The following is a 21,490-nucleotide window of genomic DNA, read 5'->3' on the forward strand; positions in this document are numbered from 1 at the left end:
TAAGGAGGCTATCTTAAGAAACAAGATGTGGTCCTAACTCCTAACATTGAATAGTTAATGCAATTGTGAATTGATGATCATGTGCACTGGCTTGACTTTATATGATTCTAACCCACCCGATCTGATGAATGTTTGATAACTTGATATATGTTAGATTATAACATTTATTTAATTATTTTTATCGTCGATTAAATTCCTTTAGTTTCTGTGTTTAACACATTTTAAATGAAACTGAAAAAAGGTGGCTACCTCTTCTTTCGACTAGGCTCAACGTGGATGCATTTGAATAACTAGTTCATAAGTCATTGTCGTTGTCTGGCCAGAAAGTGCTAATGAAATTCCTGACATGTAGGATTAACTGACACTGAACCTGTACCCACCTACGTGTCTGCTACAAAATAACAAAGTAAGAAAATATACAAGCATTTATTTTTTGCTGGGCCCTGAAGGACCCTTGGTTCTTGTCAGATAGTTGCCAAGCAATCAAACCCGAGAGCCCTTGGTTCTTATTCAAATGGAAAAGATACGTTTGTCTATTTTTTTACTTTGTGTCCACACGTGGTATACAGACATCTCTATGTCCACTATGTGCAAGTGCATCTTCCTGTACATCTCATTATAAAACGTAGTGAAAATAGATGTAAGCCAGGTTCCCAGATGTGGGATAATCAAGACGTTAACAGACAGGGCCTGACCTGCTCAGTTGGAGTTTGGAATTTTTGCAGACACTCTGAATTATCGAAGAACAACTTCAACACTAATTATAAGATGAAAATGATTGTTCAGCCAACCCAGTATTTGTTACATGACAATTTTATTGTGAATGTGTACAATTTCTTCCATGTGTACATGAAACTACGATAGTAAGTAATTGCAGTAGAAACAAGTGCAGGGCATGAAACAGACCAGAAAATTTTCTTCACCCTAATCAACTCTGTTTCTGGATAGTTTTCAAGAACTCGAGACTCAAATATTCAAATGGAAACCAGAACGGTTAACTTGTCACCATCCCTATTAGTTTCAAATGAACTTTCCAGCACATCTCTTAGGTGGAGGAAAAGGACTTGTTTTACTGTATTCACCAGCAAAGGTTAGCATCTTGATTAATGTGGGTCATGGTCATCACATTATCATCAGTTGAGAAGGCAAAAAATGTCCAACAAAACTGAGGGCATCTCGTGCCAAATTATGCTTATACATTCATTACATCACGGCCTTCTATCATAGTCAGATCATTTTATATCATATCAATCGAGTTAGATTGCTAAACCGCAATTCTAGTATAAGACTTCACTCACTATTTTAATTTGTTACAGTCCTTCAGAGTTCAGATACTGTAAACCGAAACCTAGATTTTTAAGGGCCAACATAGGTTAAACTGTGACAGACTTGCAGCGTGAGACACGGTAAAGTCGGAACAAGTTTCAAAGAATGATAAGCAAAAATCTACTGAATGTTTGTCAAAAATAGCACAATATTAACATAGCAAAAGGAATAGAGTTAAAAAAAAAAGAGAGCCTAAAAAAAATAGTCACAAACTCTTGCACAGCTTGATTGTATTAGTTGTCTTCTAAGTTCTAATCGCTCCATACCAAGCTGGAAAAGTTACAGTAAACACTTGTTTTTGCTCTCACCAAAGAAGTTGCACAGCTCTGCAATATTGTTTGCTCCTTTCAACGCTATATATATATTGATTTAATGCCCACATCACAATAACTTCATCGTCTCCTAGAACCCATTCTATGGTTACAGTACCATTTTCTCCTAAGAGAGATACAGCAGATGCAAAATCATTTTTCTATAATATGATTCACCAAGACCCATATAACACTCCCACGGTCGACAATTTCTTAATTTTTATAAATGAAGGTTATCTAGTTTTATAAAAGGTAGGATATCACTGTTTTGGAACATTGAAATATTGCAAAAAAAAAAATCAATATACTTGCTGCACAAGAAAGGGCCAGTACATGGAAACTCTCGATTTCAAGTTAAATTTCACAACTACTGAGCCAGTTTCACTTGACACACCAGAGGTTATGGAAGCCTGGGCAACTGCTGCCTTAGTAGATACATACTAAAATATTAGGAAAAGAAGTGATGGACCAAAGACACTTTATTCCCAATGCTTAATGTAGCAAATACTACAAATGTCTTATTACAATTTGATAACAAATTCAATAAATAATTTCTCCAAATTACACGGAAGAATTGTTTGTAAACATCACCCTATGAATATATTGTTACAAAAACTGCACATTACATTGATATTTGTAAGAAACCGAGGTTTGGCATCAAGACTTACAGAATGCACGAAGGGTCTCATCTAGGGCCTTTCTGTCGTAATCACCAGTAAAGACACAGTTGCCAAGAGGACCTTTAAGAAGAATTAGCCTCAAAAGTCCATCAGCTACCTTTTTATCAATCTGGATTCCAAAAGATGTAAAGAAACCATTAAAAATGAGACCAAAACAATTATAGTGTTAACAAGAAAAAATTGGTTAATAAATTCGCACCGCCATGTAAGATTTGAACATATCCACAGTCATAATTTCAGGTGGGGTTGTCGGTAACTTGGCCTGTTCTAGAATATTGTATGTTCGCTTCACAATTGACTCGTCTATCCAGCCGAGACGGTATGACATGTCGACAGCCATAACCTGCACATCAAGATACAACGCTCTTCAGCATGAACAAACTAAAATTCAGAATTGATACAGTGAAAGGAACTGCGGTGGAAAATACCGTTCCAGCTGCAACAGCTTCTCCATGAAGCCACTGACCATAGCCAAACCCAGTCTCTATTGCCTGAAAAAGAAACATGGTGATATGTTATAGAATTTACTCAATATGATGTGGTTTTTTATTCTGACAATGATGATAGAGTTGTTATTCATACAAGACTAGAATAAGCCGACAGGGCTTATAAACCTATTGGAATAACAAAGGCAATTTAACATAATACAAGGTTGCTAGGTCCATTCTCTTTCAAGGCATAAAGTTATAAAGCTGGGAACCGTTTCCAATATTTTGGGACATATGGCCAAAGAGATGCACGTCCACAGATTTCCATAAGACTATTTTGTCAATTGAAGTCGTTTTCTTCCAATGGTAGGGATTTTATCTATCTTTTATGTACTTTGTGCCTAGATCAGGCGAAATCATGTACTGAGAGTTTATACTGGGGAAAATGGCTTGGGCACAGGGAAATTCACTCATTATGTTTTCTTCGAGTTGTATCTCCATTGTACTTGTGGGGCACTCAAGTTACCTTCTTCCTGTTCTTATGAAGCATTCACCCTTTACTGACCAGGGGAGAAAACTTATCATCTGAATTTTAAAGAATAGATGATAGGAGATACTTATATTTGCAATACCTACTTCAGAACTTCATCATTTTAAACAGAAGGGCAAATGATTATGAACTAAGGGATCCATGTCCTTGCTTAACTATATATGCTTCCCCATTCTGTTCTTACGTTATATACTTATATGTGCATGATTAACACTATCGTATACATAACAACCACAAAAGTATACAATCACCACTATTCAATAAACCACCAGAATTAAATATTCGGTAAGAAGAGATAAAAGAAAACTCACATGACCGAAGGTGTGACCTAAATTCAATGTTGCTCTGAGTCCACCCTCTTTTTCATCTAGTGATACAACCTCGGCTTTGTTTTCACAAGAACGTTTGATAGCATAAGCCATTGCATTTGGGTCCCTGCACATATCATGATACTAATGTGTGACATAAATCAAGGATACAAACACGTGACCTAGTAATGAGGAAAGTAAAATACAATAGAGTGAATACATCCTGGCTTGTCCCTACTAAATAATTATTAAAACATTGACCAGAGGCGGTTCTTGATATTAACTTACTAGTTACTAGTTGAGGACTTGATGTGATAGGGATAGATCAATTTCCTTTTGCTGTTAGGGTCTTCCACTTGGTGTCAGATATAAATAAACGGGTTGGGATGGCTGTTGGAAATATTCCAAAGAGGATTTGTGGGATCGTAAACAATGTCTTTAGCTCAGAGAGACCAGCTAACATTGATCTCGCTGGCATTCCTTACTACGTATCCGTTATTACTATTCCCAATAGTGTCAGTAAGTTCTTATTGGTACTAGTATTGGTATTTTTTCCGACTAATTTGTTTGGCAAGACAACAACAATCAAAGGTTTTAATCCTTGCTTCCAATTTTAGTTGCTTATACAAGACTGCTGTAATAGAATGACATATTTTCACAAAATATTATTGACATATAGATAGAGCAAGCTATTATAAACAACAATAATGCATTTGTCATTTGACATATCAAAAAGCGTGAGTTATGTTCCAAATGGGGTTGGGGAGTCATTGAGTACCTTGCTAATAATGCTTCCATATTCTTTTCTTGCCACTCGAAAAATTCAGCATCCCTAATGAGTCCGTACTTTACAACTTCACCAAGCCCCGAAGCTAATTCCCTATCAGGCAATGTGTTTAATGTGTCCGTATCTATAAGTACACACTGCGGCTGGTAGAAAGCACCAATCAAATTTTTCCCTAAAGTGTGGTTTATTCCAGTTTTCCCCCCAACAGAAGAATCAACCTGAAAAAAAACAAAGGTATTTAGACATACTAACATACAAGCATCATTTAAAAAGAAAGTAAGGGCTGCAACAAACCTGCGCCATTACAGTAGTTGGAATCTGAATGAAATTCACACCACGAAGATACGCAGCAGCAGCAAAGCCACACATATCGCCAATCACACCACCTCCAAGAGCAACAAATGTAGAACGACGGTCAAACCGAGATTCTATAGCCTTGTCAAATACTTTCATAAGAGTATCCTATTAACAAAAGAAACATTAATGCAACATTTCTCTCACCCCCATTCTAAATGAAACTTGAAATCCAGAATGCATACCATGTCTTTATACTTCTCACCATCTGGCAAAATCACACTCTCAACCGAAACATTTGAGTTCTCATAAGTCAGTGCACTAATAACTTTATCAAGATATAACGGTGCAACAGTTGTATTAGTCACCACAAGAACTCTCTTCCCATGAACATGCCTGAATTAATTAATATATATAACACATCAAATCAAATTGGCAATAAATCGATAGATATAAATAAAAATGTCGCACCTCTGAAGTAAATCAGGTTGATTGAGTAGTCCAGAACCAATATAAATAGGATAACTACGATTGCCCAAATCAACATCGACTATTGTAGGTTCGGGTGAGTATTTCTTTTCCATTAGTGGAGTTGAAGTAGAGGAAATATTTGATCTTTTTAGAGCACAACTCGTTTTTAGATGATTCGACTTAAATTTAGCGGATGTAAGAGTAAGTTTTTTGTTTAGGAAACGTGGGTCGAAGGTTTCGGATCGTGAGACAGTTGATGGTTTAATCGAGAATTGAAGAGGTGGATGAGTTGTGGAAGTAGCCATCTAGAAATCGGAAATTTTTTTAGTGTTGTTGGAATAATGAGGAAGAAGAGGTTGTCAAGTGGCGCGGTAGGTGAAGAAGACAAATGTATTTTAAACGTGCGTCTATAGGTGCGGCTCGGGTTTAAGTCCAAAGTCCAAAGTCCATATTTTGTACTTCACATACCTCTGCCTCTACAAATTAAATTAGATAACTGTAAGCAGTGGGAGCACGAATGGAGGTGGAGAAGAGAAAGAGAGAGATGGATTTGTAGTAGTAGAGAGAGTTGGATTTGGTTGACAAAGAAAAAAGAAGAGAGAGAAATTTCTCGAAAATGAAAACAGACATAAACCAAAATATTTTAGGTCACACAAATAACTTTTGCTCCCCTCACTTAATAACCCATCTCAGCTAAGAAAGTCTAGTTCATAATGTTCACATTTTGGTTGAAGACTACACAAGTAACCATGCTACAAGTAAACCACAAAACTTCAAGAGGCATACCTAAATAGCAACAACCCATAGAACCTGAATTGAAAAGTGATGTAATTAAGGCTTAAAACCAGCTTTAACAATTTTTGAATAGCTTAAGTGGGTGTTTGGTTATCATTTTTTCAAAAAATCATTTTTTCTTAAAAAGTATTTTTTTGAAATAATATTTATTCTAAAAACAGTTTTTTAAAGTCTAAAAACAATAAACATGTTTTGTTGTGATTTTTCAGCTTTTGGGAAAAAAGTCTATTTTATCAAATAAGATTTCACATGTTTTTGACCAGAATTGAAGATTTTTGGCATATGTATCCTCTAATGGCATAAAAATCAAAAAAAATCTAAAACATCAAGGAGGCATTCATTTGGGTTGAGCAACCCAAAGCGGTTCCTTCAAAGAAAAATAGTTTTTAACTTGAAAAACAAATTTTAAATTATCATAAAACAAGTTTTGGGACCAAAAGTGTTTTTGAATTTTTTATAAATATAATTATTAAAACAAACCCACATTATTTTTTTCAAAAATGTTTTTCACTAATAAACATTTTTTTTATTCAATAAATAAATAAATCCAAAACCCCCTTTTTGACTTTTCTTTAGATCCCCGTGCAAATACAAAAATCACAAGGAAAAACAAAAAGTAGCGATTTCTCCCATTGCATCAAACAAGCTTTTAGCTAAAGCCAAAATACCACACGCACTTTGCATACATATCAATAAGAGCAGTACTTGACTGCACACACAATTTGATTTAAGTATCAGTGAATCCATCTCCCAGTTATCCATGGCAGGACCTAAAGCACAAGCAGAAAGACTGCAGACAAAATACCAATATATAATATTTTACAGACAAAAAAATTTAAATAAAAATGCTAAAATGTACCAAGGACACACGCTCAACACAAAAAGAAAAAGAAAAATACATTAAATGAAAAAGTAAACTTAAAAAGATTCACACAAATTATAAAAAACACTTAATGAAAAACAAAAAAAAGTTTCAATAAAAAAAATATAGAAAAGACTTTAGCAAAACATTTTTTTTTTTTATTTTTCTTTTTTCTTTAAAAATAAATAGGATCCATCAAACACAATTTTTCTTTTAAGAGCAGATGGGATCTCAAGCACAATCTAATGAGATTTGCTACGATCCCTCGAGCATCACCATCATAGCCGTGATCCCACATACTCAGAATTATTTTCTAAACATGATGCAATTAAACAAACTCTAAGATGTGAATATGTGATCCCACGGGTTTGATCATAATAAGCTTCAAACTCTATTTATAGTGTGCCTGAGAGCATGCGCAAAGAAAACAATACAAAATATGATTAACACGTTCGTTGTAAATAACTATGAATAATACTAATATTTTGAACATGCCATCAGGCAAAAGAAAAAAGAAAAATAATAAATAGGTAAAACCATTTGCATATATCTTTAAGAATGAAAACAAAAAAAGTTATATCCTTATACAAAATATATAAACATAAGACATTTTTTCAAATGATTGGAGCATAAACACTAGTATACCATCAAACACAATTCAACAGGTGGATATGGAAATGTCGAATGAAAAATCAGGTTTGATGGTTCTCAAGCATCACCAAGGCGTAGCTGTGATCCCACATACTCAGAATTATTTTCTAAACATGATGCAATTAAACAAACTCTAAGATTTGCCGAATATGTGATTTTTTCCTGATCATAATAAACCTCAAACTCTATTTATAGTGTGCCTATTTTCATGGGCGATTTTAAACAATTTTGAAAATAATCGAAAAAAATTGGATCGTTTTAATATAATTCTAAAAATCCATCCGATAAAATAATTTGAATTATTTTGTATTCAAAATTTAAAAAAGAAGGCCTAGGTAAACCAGTAAAATATATATTTTAAACGTTTTTTACAGAATTTCATTTTCTTAATATATAAGTTTACAACAAACAAAATTATATCATCCCATTTGGAAAATCTATAAGTTTATAAATATCGAAATGAAAAAAAAATTTTAAAAAAATGATGAATGTTATTTGACTTAAAACTTTATCAAAAAAATGTCAAATTTAAAATAGATAGAGTTTATCCAAAGCCAAATTCCAATAGATAGAATATTATGAAAATATAAAAATTTAAGACCAAAATCCATTATTTATGCAAACACTTTTCAAATTCCGCAAACGAAATAAAATTAAAACATTACAAATACCCGATCTCAACAAAAAATGCATGCTTTATTGGTTAGCAAAATTTTTCTTCTTATTTTTCTTTGGATCACTTGTTTGAATGAAAATGGGTTTTCGAAAGAAAAAAAAGTTTTATTGTTGTTGGTAAATGTTGTGGACATGGTTTTCTCTCCCTACAATGAACATTGACGTATGATATTCCAAAAATTGAAATTAAAGAGATCTTTTTTTTTTTACCAAGTATTCCTAAATTTCCGAATTTATTCAAAAATTTCAAAAAATCAAAATTGGAAATATATTTTGAATCGAAAAAATTGGATCGATTGGCTTTAGCATATTAGGTTCAAATTTTTTTGGAAAAATTCAAGGATTAATCCAATCAAACCGATCCAGTCACCCCTAGATTCAACGAATCAGTTTCACTCAAGAACTCTTCTTTCAGTATTTTGGAGTTTTCCAAGGAATGGATAGACAAAAATAAATACAAGTCTTCATTTGGTAATCCTGGTCCCAGTGGAGCTGGTTATTTATTTCGACGGGATGATGGTTCTTTCATTTGTGCAGGGTCTGTACCTATTCCTTATGCAACATCTTTGTTGGCTGAAACTATTGCTATTCGAATAGCACTGCACTTAGTTTCACAACTTAGAATTCCTCTAATAGTTGTTGAAACGGATTCCAGTTTCCTATGCGATCTCCTTAATCATCAAATAGCCAAGTTCCATGGGAAATTAAGGAAATTGTGAAAGATATATGGGAATTGATAAGTGGAATTCCACAAACTTTGATTCAACATTGTTATCGTGAGTATAACTCTGGGACAGATTGTTTTGCAAGATTGGGATCGACACGAGCTCAACAAACAAATTGGTCATCCTCTCATTAACTTCATATAGTGAAGACTATCCCTTTCTCCCTGTTTATAGTGAACTTTGGTTCTCCACATTTCCATATTTTCTATGTAATATACTTAGTATGGACGCTACTAGTAGGGGTGTCAATGGATCGGTTTGGATCGGATTCTGTAAAATCCGAACCTGAACCGATAAAATTTAGTGAACCCAAAACCAATCCAAACCGATAAGAATTTAATGAATCGAAACCAATCCGAACCGACTTTAGTGAACCCGAAATGTGATCCAACCCAACCCGAACATAAAAGAAGAAAAAAGTCATTACCATCTCCAGCACGGGATCAGTAGATGCGCCAAAACTTGAGATCATGTTTTGCCTTCCTGGGAAGCAGCCCACCTCCCTTCCTTTGAAAACTAGGGCAACCGAATCCGAAATATGCTGATGCAAGTTACACTGAAGATTGAAGATCATACCAAAAATAGAACAACAAGAATTTAAGCTCGGTTAAGCACAGACGGTTCCTTGCTTTGAAAGGATACCTCACTTTAAGGATTGCCATTTCTTGGGGATCGCTGGATCTTAGTTCAATAATCACTACTGCAGGGATAGAATCAGAAGATCTATACTTCCAGGAGTCGCTCCAACAGGTGTATTATCAGTTCCAGATAAGAATAAATGACAACTATTGTACCCAGATATTACTACAATGCCACTCTATTGGTTCGGGTTAATATCGGTTCGGTGGAAGCAAATACCGAAACCAAACCGATAGCTTATCGGAATTGAAAAATGAATCCATTACCGAACCGAACCCGAAAGACCAAATCCGAACCCATTTTTTATCGGTTCGAATCGGGTCGGTTATCGGGTTATCGAAACCCATTGACAGCCCTAGCTACTAGTATGTGTAAATACCGTTTGGTGTAATTAAGTTATTAATAAATTAGTTTGGTTAACAAAAAAAAAAAAAAAAACAGTTGCATATGATCCTTCTGACTCCATCCATGTATGATGTGCAAGAGAACTAAACTTTATTTGCAAGCTAAACTTGCTTATTTCTTACGAAGGCCCGACCCATTCTCCTATACACCCGGATGCAATTGAGGCCCAAATCCAACCGCAAACGAATGAAAGTAGGCACGTGTCATATACCCAGAACAATATAAAAAATCAAGAAATTGGGCTAGAGAGTCTCATTTAAAAAAAAAACAACTCTAAAGCCCTATCCATAATTTTTTTGGGTTTTAATACCCTACATTGTTTTTATTATGCCATAAGTGTTTTTTATAGAAAATCTTTTAGAATCTAAGCTTTTGACTCGAGACTAGGTGCCACCTTTTATTTTTAATATAAATTATTATCTTTTTCACCCTTCCAAAATAACTACTTGTAGATAAGATAACTACGGAATAAAGATTGAATAAGATAACTACTTTTAGATAAGATAACTACTTAGAACAAAAAGAGTAGATTTTGGGTTTGAATAGAATTTAGCAAAAAGTAATGCGTGTATTGCTCCAAAAGTTAAATTTGACATTACTTCACTGTTTTCATCCTAATGTGGACGTTATAAACTTATACATTTTAAAATGCAGATGCACCATGTTATAAACTTATATATTTTAAAATGGATTCTAGATTCACCACGTTATAAACTTATATATTTTAAAATGCCATGCACCATGTTATAAACCTATATATTTTAAAATGCATACACAATTGATTTTTTAAAATCTGACATAAAAATGATTTGATTATTTATTTTGTGGGTTTGATTAACTACTATTAAATGAAACGGGTTGGTTTAGAGTTTATTGTTTATAAATTTAGAATATAGGGATTAGGGTTTAGTGTCTTAAGGTTTAGGATTTAGGCTTAGGGTTTAGTTTATAGGGGTTAGGGTTTATGTCTTAAGGTTTAGGGTTTAGGCTTAGGGTCTAGTTTATAAAGATTTTGGGTTTAATGTCCATAGTGGTTTGGAGTTTAATTAACGACTAGTGTCAAATGGAGACATAATATTTTTAGTTTTTCATTACCGTTTGGTGTACTAATTAAGCCATTAATAAATTAGTTTGGTGTATTAAAAAAAAAAAAAAAAACAGTTGCATATGATCCATACACTCTCCATCCATGTATTATATGTGAATTTTTGTGTGAAATTTAATTTTTTTTTGTATCCCACTATATTACTTGATAGTTATTTGTTTGTTTCCAAGTGAGGATATTTTTAATTATTCTTGGTAAAGTTGGATAACAATTAGTTCCATATTCAAATCCATTAAATTCTAAACAAATTTAAGAGGAGTCTTAGGACTACTAAATATTTATAACTAAGTCCTCTAGACTAATTTTCTGTATAAAAAATGCCGCGTTCTCAACTTCACAAAATCAAAATTAGAGCAAAGTTTCAGGTAATCATCTGTATATTCTTTATATATTTGTGGTTCACTGTTTAAGTAGATTTAAAAAAATTGTATGGAATATGTTACAATAATAATGTACATTTAGCAATATAACACGTCTTCTTTCTTTTCCTCGTAGTATTTATACCTATGTATCTTCTATCTGAATTAATCCTATTAGATTTTATCTGTATTTCAGATGGAAGAATTATCTTTTGATACCGATCCACTGATTGAATATGGAATGGATAGACATTGTACTAATACAGAGTCTAGTACTCAAAATGGTGGAAATAAAGGAGCAAAAGGACCAGTGCTACCTGCAGTTGGGATGGAGTTTGAGTATTATGATGATGCTTCTAAATTTTATAGTGACTATGCAGAGGCTTTGGGTTTCGGCATCCGAGTAAGACATTCATGGTACAGGAAAATCAGTAGGGAAAAGTATCATGTAGTACTTTTGTTGTGGTAACGAAGGTTTTAAGAAACAGAAAGACACATATCATTTAAGACCGGAAACAAGGACTGGCTGTCCAGCAATGATGCGACTCAGGTTAATGGACTCTATGATGTGGAAAATTACTGAAGTTAAGCTTGAACACAACCATATTCAAATTTCTAAACCCAATAAGAGCATGGGCACTGGAATCACGAGAAGGATGCAGTCATGTAGTGATATAGCAGTACCAACAAATAATGTCCTAAATGCCGTGGGTTATGATAATTTAACCTCTGCTGGAACTGATGTTGTAGTCAATCAGTACAAGCGATTGAAAGTTAAAAACGGAGATGCACGGGCCTTTTATGACTACTTTTGCCGCATGCAGTTGACAAGTCCAAATTTCTTTTACTTGATGGATTTCAATGATGATGGACGTCTAGGAAATGTATTTTGGGCCGATGGCAGGTCGAGGGCTGCATACGGTCAATTTGGTGACGTAGTCATTTTTGACACTACATATTTGCTGTACAAGTATGAGGTGCCTCTCCTTTTATTTGTGGGTGTAAATCACCATGGCCAATCGGTGCTGTTGGGCTGCGGAATACTGGCTGATGAGACAAAAGAGTCGTTTCACTGGTTGTTTAAAGCTTGGCTAACATGCATGCTAGGACGTCCTCCATCTGTTATAATAAGTGACCAATCCATGACCTTGCAAAGTGCAGTGGCCGAGGTGTTCCCAGAGCCTGCCACTGCCTTTGTATGTGGCACATCATGCAAGAAGTTTCGTGGAAATTGAAACAGGTGCATGACTACAACTCTGTTATAAATGCACTAAATAATGTGATTTTCAACAGTTTTAGAGTGGATGAATTTGAATCAACATGGGAGAACATCGTCCAATGCTATGGACTTAAGCATCATGAATGGCTTCAAGCTTTATATGAAGATCGAAAACGTTGGGTTCCAATTTTCTTAAAGGAGATATCTTTTCTGGGGATGTTAACTACAAGGCAGAATGAGAAACGGTATCCATTTTTTGAAGGTTACATTTATAGGCATACTTCTTTGAAGGAATTTCTTGGTCAGTATGAGTTGGCATTACAACACAAGTATCACGAAGAAGCCAAGGCAGCTTTTGAGACGAGATATTCAGGCATTTTGTTGAAAACCAAATGTTGTTTTGAACTACAACTCTCCAAGGTGTACACCAGGGAGATTTTTTATAAGTTCCAGAATGAAGTGGAGGAGATGCATTGGTGTTTTAACACAACACAGACGCATGTTGATGATTCAGTCATAACTTACACAGTCAAAGAGCGTATTAATGTTGAGGGGAATAACAGGGTTATTAGAGAGTATGAGGTTTTGTATGATACTTCCAAAAAGGAAGTACGTTGTATATGTGGTTGGTTTTCCTTCAAAGGTTATCTATGTAGACATGCTTTGAGCGTCCTTAACCATAATGGTGTGGAGGAGATTCCTTCCCAGTATATTCTATCACGATGGAGGAAAGACGTTGAGAGGATGTTTGTTTCTGACCATGGCTCCATATATGTCAATGCCAATAACCCTTTGCAGCGGTATGATCATTTATACAGGCGTGTTTCTCAAATTGTGGAGGAAGGTGTGATATCTAAAGAGCACTATGAGGTTGCATTGCAAGCGTTGGAGGAATCACTGAATAAGGTTCGACTTGTCGAGCATGTTGAGGCAAATGTGATATCATACCAATCAAACATGTTTGGAGATACTAATCTGTCAGTAGCAGAGGGAATAGTTCGACCATGTCAAACTACACTGCAGTCCTTGGAAAAATTTTGTCCAACCTCCCAGAAAACGGTATGTTGACTGTGTAACAGCATAATATTTGTCAATATGCATCCTTTTGTAAATAATCTGACGTAAAGTGCCGGTTGATGTTGCATGCTTTGTGAAACATGCAAGATGGTCACAGTAGATTGATTTTTTTTTTTTTTTTAAATTTGTAGGTTATTGATAAGAAAAGAGCGAATACATACACTGAAGGAATTGGAGACATGGTCAACCAGTGCTTTCGGCCTATAGCACCAAAGCCACCATATCTTGGGAATCTGGTTAGCATGCACGATACAGTTTTGTTATTGTTTATATTTAATTTATTTGCATGTTAAGTGTTTAACTTCTATAAGTATCAGTACTTTCAAGAGCATACTTGTCTATGAAGCACGGACACTCCTCTAGGGGCAACGTATCCGTGTCGGACACCGACACTCCTCGACATACCTCCGACGTGTCCGATATTCGATTTGGAGTGTCAGATTTATTAATTAATTTTTAGAATTTCCGACACTCCGTGGACACCCTAGGGGCACACAGGGACACTTCTACATTTTATTCCTATTTTTTTTAAAAGTGATTAAAATACTTAAAAGAAGACATGACTTGGGTAGGGGTTTTATTTCACTCTTGAAATAAGAAAAATGAGGCACAATGCACGTTGCATTTGATGATTGTCAAGTCCTTTTTATATATATTTGTTACAAATCCTTTGTAATTGTTATTTCTTTCGGTGGTATTAGCTTGCATTATTGGACATGTATGTTGTTAAATATTTTAGAGTTGGACATGCTCAAAACTTGTGTTCATATTTTGATTAAAATTTAGTGGAGAATGTTAAATTTCAATTATATATATATATATATATATATATATATATATATATATATATATATATATATATATATAATTATCCGAACGTATCCGTGTCCTATTTTTTTGAATTATGCCGTGTCCGTGTCCGTGTCGTGTCGTGTTGTGTCGTATCCGTGTCGCGTGTCAGTGTCCGTGCTTCATAGATACTTGTAATGGAACCTAATTACCAGATCAAGCATGTGATTAGATTTTATACAATTCCTTTCCCCTATCTCAAGTGGTACCATTTGAAACCCTAATTTTTTAATTTATTGAATTATAGTAACCAATTTTAATTTCTCTATTTGCTATTTTGCTATGTTACATGGACACGCCATATTTTTAAAATAATCCGTGTTGAATACGTGTCCGTGTCGGACATGACACGCATATATTGTACATGATATTAATTTTTGGTATTTTTCCGTGCCAGACACTTCATATCCGTGTCGGATGCAGACACACTTATCCGTGTCAATGTAACTTAGCTATTTTGTTACAGCCACAGGATCGGTACAACTCATGGTTTGCAATGATGTTCACAAATTCAGGAGTAATGCGGCCTTTCCGACAACTAATGGTTTGAAAATTTAATTTCTTCATCTTAATAAGACGCAAACCTGCATCAGCATCATTATCGATTTATTTTCATTATTGATAAAAAAAAATTTCGTCTTCTTCTACTACTATCATCACTTACTATCTAGTATCTATTGCTTTTTGCTGGTAGTATTGATACTGTGAGGGAGTAATATTCACATCTAATGAATATTAGACACGTGTCCAGCATAAACAGAAATACCACACCGACCTCATGTTAACGTCCTCAAAGCTCACTTCATAAGCAGCTCGCCTCATGTAGGTGGTCTACTTCAGCTCGCTCCAGGATAACGCAGGTTGAACAGACGATCTCATGCAGAATGCCTCGACTTATGACATCATCTCTTATCCATATGCAATCATGACTAAAGGTGTACTTGCACATATCTTGACCGTCGATTTCGGTCACGGGCCGCAAGCTACTTGTATGTTACATGACACTCCACATCATTACAGCAGACCTATGAGAACAGGTTCTCACGTCATATCCTAATCTCCACCCCTCGTTTAGGACATCCTTTACACGTGAAGAGCAAGGATACACTCTCAATCTCTATAAATACCTCTCCTATGAACTACGCCAGACCTGATTCTACTCTCCCCCATAAAACCCAGAGTAAGATACGTAGGCAATTCGCTCTCAAGTCGAACTCGGTCTCATCCAATAACCTATTCCAGTCCTCTAAAGACTGTTTGTAAGGGAAAACCAAATCACACCTTTACAGATACTGAAACTGGATGTACTATTACAAAACCAATTTCCCTCTGCACAACCAAGTCGTCCCGAACAGTTTCACGTTGGATCTCTACATGGTGGGTTCAGTTATGCTAATACTTCTCTGATGGAGTTTTCTTTGATTATTACATGTATCCATAGATTATTGGTTTACTCATTTGTGTCTAGCAGGAACTTCATTGCCCACATTCACGTCTCTGTTAAAATTCCAAACACGTCTGAAAAGCAATAACCGTATAATACTACTGCTCCTCTACCCAATTTTTGTGGCGTACAGGCTGATTGCATCAGATTGTTTGATGTTTGTCATTGTGGATTTGAAGGAATCCTTTGGTTAGCAGTGCTATTTAGAATAATTGTTCACCAGGAAGATCTATGGTAAAACCAATAAGAGATACAAGAAAGGGGAGACGGTGGAAATGGTTTGGTCGTTGTTTGAAGGCCAATTACGGTGTGCGTGCACATTCTGCAACTTGAGGGGTCTGTGGACACGAGGTAACCTGCTAAGTTTGTGTTAGTGGGAGCCGGTCTTACATAGAATGTCCCTGGATTAGATTTAGGGTGTGTTTGTTAAATTTTAACTCATGGAAAGGAAAGGAAATAAAATGGGTGGTCCACTATAGAATGGAATGGAATGGAATGGAAAGGAAATAATTTTAAATGGTATGTGTTTGGTAACCTGGAGAAAGGAAAGTAAAAACTGGGGAAAGGAATAATCATGTTTGTTTGCAAAAGATATGGAAAGGAATAATTGTATTGTTGGGTCATGAGTGTATTAGTAGTAAGTCCCTATCTATTTATTTCCTTTCCTTTCCTTTCCACAAAAATTTCAGGGGTTAGCTAAGGACACAAAACCTTTTCCATTTCAATAATTTTGTTTCCATATGGAAAAGCCCATTTCTTTTCCATGGGTAAACAAACACCTTATAAACTATGGAAAAGGTGGACCACTCTTATTTTCCTTTCCTTTCCATAGTGTTTCCATCATAACAAACACACCCTTACTTACAGATATACGGGGGTTCCACCCAAGTAGTTTTGAGAAGAATGAGTAAGAATGATACTAAGAAGCACACATGGCGTCTTGGTTGAGAAATTGTTGTTCTATTGAAAAAATAAATAAAAAATCATGGACGAAATCTTTGTTGTTTTTTCCGTGTGGACCTTGTGGGAGGAGAATTGTGCAGGTCCTATCATGTGCGATAGCAGTGATGCATATGCAATGAAGATAAAGGCGGAATTGAGTTATAGTCTTAGGCAAATGTTACAAAGACATTATTTGTAGAAGAGGTGCCAGTTAGACGGTCTTTGTATATGTACACATCTTTACACTTGTAGGTCCTTTTAAGTTAATCTTGGAGAACTACTGAAACTGCCTCTGGTAGAAGTAAGGTTTTGTTACTTGTCGATTGATTGATTAAACATACGTCAAGCCCATTATGTGAATTCTACTTTATAATATTAACTTCACCACTGTGAGGGACTAATATACACAACCAATGTATATTATACACGTATTCAGTATAGCGGAAATAGCACACTTTCCCGAGCTGCATTTAGAGCAACCTACATCATCAGCTCATACCCCTGAGCTACGAGATCGCTTTAGAACAGATCGACTCGCACATCCTCACGCAGAGCGTTCTGATCCGTGACACAGCATATCTTCTAGAAGCAATCATTGCCAAGGTCGTACTTACACATCTGTCTCCGCAAGCTACTAACCACTACCACAAGCTACTAACCATTGCTACTAATCCCCATCATTACAGCATGCCTACCAACACAGTTCTCACACGCTTTCTCAATCTCCACCCTACATTTGTGTTGATCTTTACACTTATTGGGCTAAGATTCACTTTCACCATCTATAAATACCTCCCATATGAACTACGCTAGACTTGATTCTTCTCTCCCCCAGAATCAAGAGAAGATACATAGACAGTTCGCTCATCAACGAACTTCGGTCTTTACCATATTAAACCCCATTCTCCCTCCAACCTCATATGTGAAGGATAACTAAAACGCACCTTTACATTGGCGCCGTCTGTGGTCTCGATTTCTTGAGAAACCACTTCACAAATCTTTAAACCAAAAAAAACAATACTCAAGCCCACGAAGCATGGCAAGCCTCGGAGCTCAAATCCAAAACTGAGCGAACTATCTTTCCTTCTCTTCTCGCACGCCGACACATTTGCATCAACATGTGCTAATTCATCATTTGTCTAAAAACCACATCTCTAAAAAACGACAAGTCTTTCATGATTTTTGTTGTGGATTCAATAGCTAATTACTTGAAAAACCAAACTTTGGGTAACGAATAAAAAGTCAAATTGAAGCTTCAGGATCTTAATGGGGACCATTCTTTTGGTCATGAGTCGCCTGCTGATCCTAAAACCATTTCTCCCATTTCTTCATGCTTATTATACGAAAGTGTCTCCTTTTATTCAAGTGGAGAATCCTCAATTCGTTGCTTGGTAAGAAATTGTTGCAGAGTTGCTCGATTTGGATCCTAAAGAAAATGAAAACGATCTCACCTGTGTCCTCTGGATCTTGGATCCACCAGCTATGAGAAATCCACCGATCCGTCGCTGCCAACCAATCAGATAAGTCTATTTGCGTTTACTATTGTGTGAAGCACTTTACAGTTACATGCTGTGAATTCGTGAATTTATTCGTCTGGTTTTGGCATGGACGTTGCTTCATATTAGCATTATCATTGCGTGCCCCATGTTTATCATATCACGCTCCAAGTTGGGGGCTAGTCTACCATAACAATCTCCGAACTGGGGCTGGCTACAACCACAGGGGAATGTTCAATCCACTCAATTTATCACAGGCCAATCTCCGAACTGGGGCTACTCACATTTTTATAGGGCAATTAAAACTTCAAAAATAAACTGGGGCAAGCTATTGATGACGATCTCCAAATCAGGATGCCCACAGAATCACTCGGGTCACGACACCCAGCTGAGTATAATGCTCACTTAAGCTCAAACACTACATAGTGTCACCACTCCGCTCTTGTTATCAAGACCCCAGAGGTCGCCCTAGCTCCTATTGTCAAGACCCCAGAGGTTGCCGTCACCTCTGCTCCTATTATCAAGACCCCAGAGGTCGCCGTCGCCTCCGCTCCTGTTATCAAGACCCCAGAGGTCGCCATCGTCGCCTTCGCTTCAGCTCCTGTTGTCAAGACCCCAGAGGTCGCCGTCGCCTCCACTCCTGTTGTCACCCCAGAGGTCACCTCCGCTCCTTTTGTCAAGACCCCGGGGTCGCCTCCTGTGAGGACATGAGATTTTTAAATACGTATTTTTCTATTTTATTAATTAATTAAATTAATTATTTTCAAAATTGCCTTGATTGGACTCGGGATTTGGGCCGGTTTTTGGGGCCCGAAGTTCAGAAATAAAAATGGGTTTGGACCCAAGTATATAAACACATTTTTCTAGAAAATAGGGTTGAGAGAATAATAAAATAATGAAAATAGAGGTAGAGGAAAAAGCGATTTCAGGCGGAGTTCACATTCGGACTCGGAGGAATTAAATAGGAGCTGCTCGCATGGTGAAGCTATTGTTGCTATTTCACCGGATTTATAGTTTTTCCGTATACGGACAAAATTCTATCGTCAAACCCGTTTCTATTCATTTTCGGTTTGTTCGGTTGTAGTTATTCTACGATATTGTCGAATTGATTTAAACTAGATAATGTTAGGGTATCTTTTGTTAAGTGATTGATTGATTTGCGTTTTTGAACTTTGAACTCAAGAGAGCCAATGGCGGCTCCTCTTTGTGTGTGTCGTTCACGGATGTCGGGGATGTAGCACCAAATACTTTGATTATATGCCTTATACCCTCTTTATGCTTCCGACTTTAGGGACCGAAACTTCAAGGACGAGAATGGCGGTATCGAACCGGTGGTTGGGCTGTTTTGTGGTGATGTTGGTTAGTGGTGATTGAAGTGGGGTAGTGTAGAACATAAGTAGGGGCGCCAAAGCTTGGTTGGAATGCGTTAATGGCGTTCATCGCATTATAACTTAGGGTTTATCGTTGTTAACAATTGTTTAAACCGTGTTTTTGGTTGTTAACAATTGTTTAAACTGTGTTTTTGTATGGTGGGTTGATGGGATGATGTTTGGTGGTAGTGGGGATGGTTGGGGTTTGTCGATTTAAGCTTGAAACAAGCTTTAATGGTGGCAAATTTTATCTAGATCTAGTTTGGAGGTAGGAGATGGAGTTAACAAATCGAGGTGGAGCTTTCATTAAAGCTATATGGGTTTTGATTTGGGTCAAAACCGCTAGATGATGGAGGGACGGTGGCCTAATTCGAGTGGGTGGTGGTCTTTGTTGAGAAGATGACCAACTTGGGCTTGGGTCGAAGTTCAGCTTTGGGCCAAAAGCTAATTAGTTCATTTCGGCCGAACTGTTTTAAGTTCTTGGGCCCTAGCTTTTTTTTGTTTGGGCCCCGATTCTATTTTAAGTTGTTGGGCTCGGTTTATATTAAGTTTTGGACCAATTTGGTTTAGCCTATGGACCGGTTTCATTTTAATTTTTCGGGCCGAACTTCGGTTGGTTTTTAAGCAGCGATTCGGTCCAAAGTTTTTGGGCCATCTAATATTGCTTGGGACCATCCATTGACTTAAAATAGATCTATGCTGGTTTTCCAATGTTTAGACTTCGGGTTCTAAGGTTTGGGCTTGGCGGTTAAGGTCCGAACCATTACCTTTGGTCATGAGCCCACGAGCCATGCACCTTTGACCTTAGCTATGAACCATGGCTAGGACCATGAACCCATCGAACACCTTAAACGACGGTTTGACTTTGACAATGACAGTTTGACTTCGACCATGACGTGTTGATTTTAACGTTGACCATGATGTGTTGACTTTGACAATGATGGGTTGACTTTGATTTTGACCATGATGTGTTGACTTTGACCATGATGGGTTGACTTTGGCTTTGACCATGATGTGTTGACTTTGACCATGATGGGTTGACTTTGATTTTGACCATGATGTGTTGACTTTGACTTTGACCATGATGTGTTGACTTTGGCTTTGATCAAATCCCGACTTTGACATTTGACCGTTTGACTTTGACCGCTGACCGTGGAAGGTTGACTTTTCTAGTTTTTCACATATTTGATTATATAAAATATTGTCGAGATTATATAACTTGGTTTCATTCATTATCTAATTTAGATTTGACGTGAAGTATTTGTAAAAACATATATATATTGGGCTTTGATTGTGGACCGTATGATTCTTAATTGTCTTTCACGCTTTATGTTGTATGTTATATGGACACATATAGTAATAAAATCTTTGTGGAAAAGATATATTTGGTTGTCATTATCTAAGAAAGATGTGACATTGATGTTGTGTATTTTTGACACGTGACGATATTGAGATGTTAGGAGACATTATATTCCTAATACGCTATAATAAAGATGTATCTCCCGATACGCTGAAGCATTGTGACATGATATAATATGTTGGGATAGTTATATTAATGCAATATCTTGGAGAAGTGTATATACACTCCATTATTTTATATGTGAGATGCTAATATAGTATCGGTGAATATTTTCCACGGAGTGTGGTGTAGTCTGATAATATATTGGCTAAAGAATGAAAGTGGTTATGAGATATAATTGAGATGTTTCTAAATATTATGGA

The 21,490-nt window shown here is 36.2% G+C and overlaps 2 protein-coding genes across 2 annotated transcripts; one reads left to right on the plus strand and one right to left on the minus strand.

Moving 5' to 3' along the window:
- Positions 1 to 2,101: 2,101 nt before the first annotated feature.
- Positions 2,102 to 5,836, minus strand: LOC147519927 (3-dehydroquinate synthase). The gene is made up of 8 exons (XM_086591445.1): positions 5,156 to 5,836; positions 4,930 to 5,080; positions 4,685 to 4,852; positions 4,382 to 4,608; positions 3,607 to 3,730; positions 2,746 to 2,808; positions 2,517 to 2,660; positions 2,102 to 2,426 (listed from the first exon to the last, which is right to left on the minus strand). The coding sequence occupies exons 1-8, from the start codon at positions 5,458 to 5,460 to the stop codon at positions 2,295 to 2,297; spliced, it is 1,314 nt and encodes a 437-aa protein (XP_086447571.1). The 5' UTR covers positions 5,461 to 5,836; the 3' UTR covers positions 2,102 to 2,294.
- A 5,713-nt stretch (positions 5,837 to 11,549) lies between these two features.
- LOC147519928 (protein FAR1-RELATED SEQUENCE 6-like) lies at positions 11,550 to 13,985 on the plus strand. Its single transcript, XM_086594898.1, is given in 4 exon segments — positions 11,550 to 11,828; positions 11,830 to 12,547; positions 12,550 to 13,649; positions 13,799 to 13,985. Coding segments are annotated over 4 exon segments (2,241 nt in total). The 5' UTR covers positions 11,550 to 11,567; the 3' UTR covers positions 13,961 to 13,985.
- The last annotated feature ends 7,505 nt before the right edge of the window (positions 13,986 to 21,490 follow it).

This window comes from Coptis chinensis, chromosome 2 (assembly GCF_015680905.1).
Source record: "Coptis chinensis isolate HL-2020 chromosome 2, ASM1568090v1, whole genome shotgun sequence".
In the NCBI taxonomy this organism is placed as follows: domain Eukaryota; kingdom Viridiplantae; phylum Streptophyta; class Magnoliopsida; order Ranunculales; family Ranunculaceae; genus Coptis; species Coptis chinensis.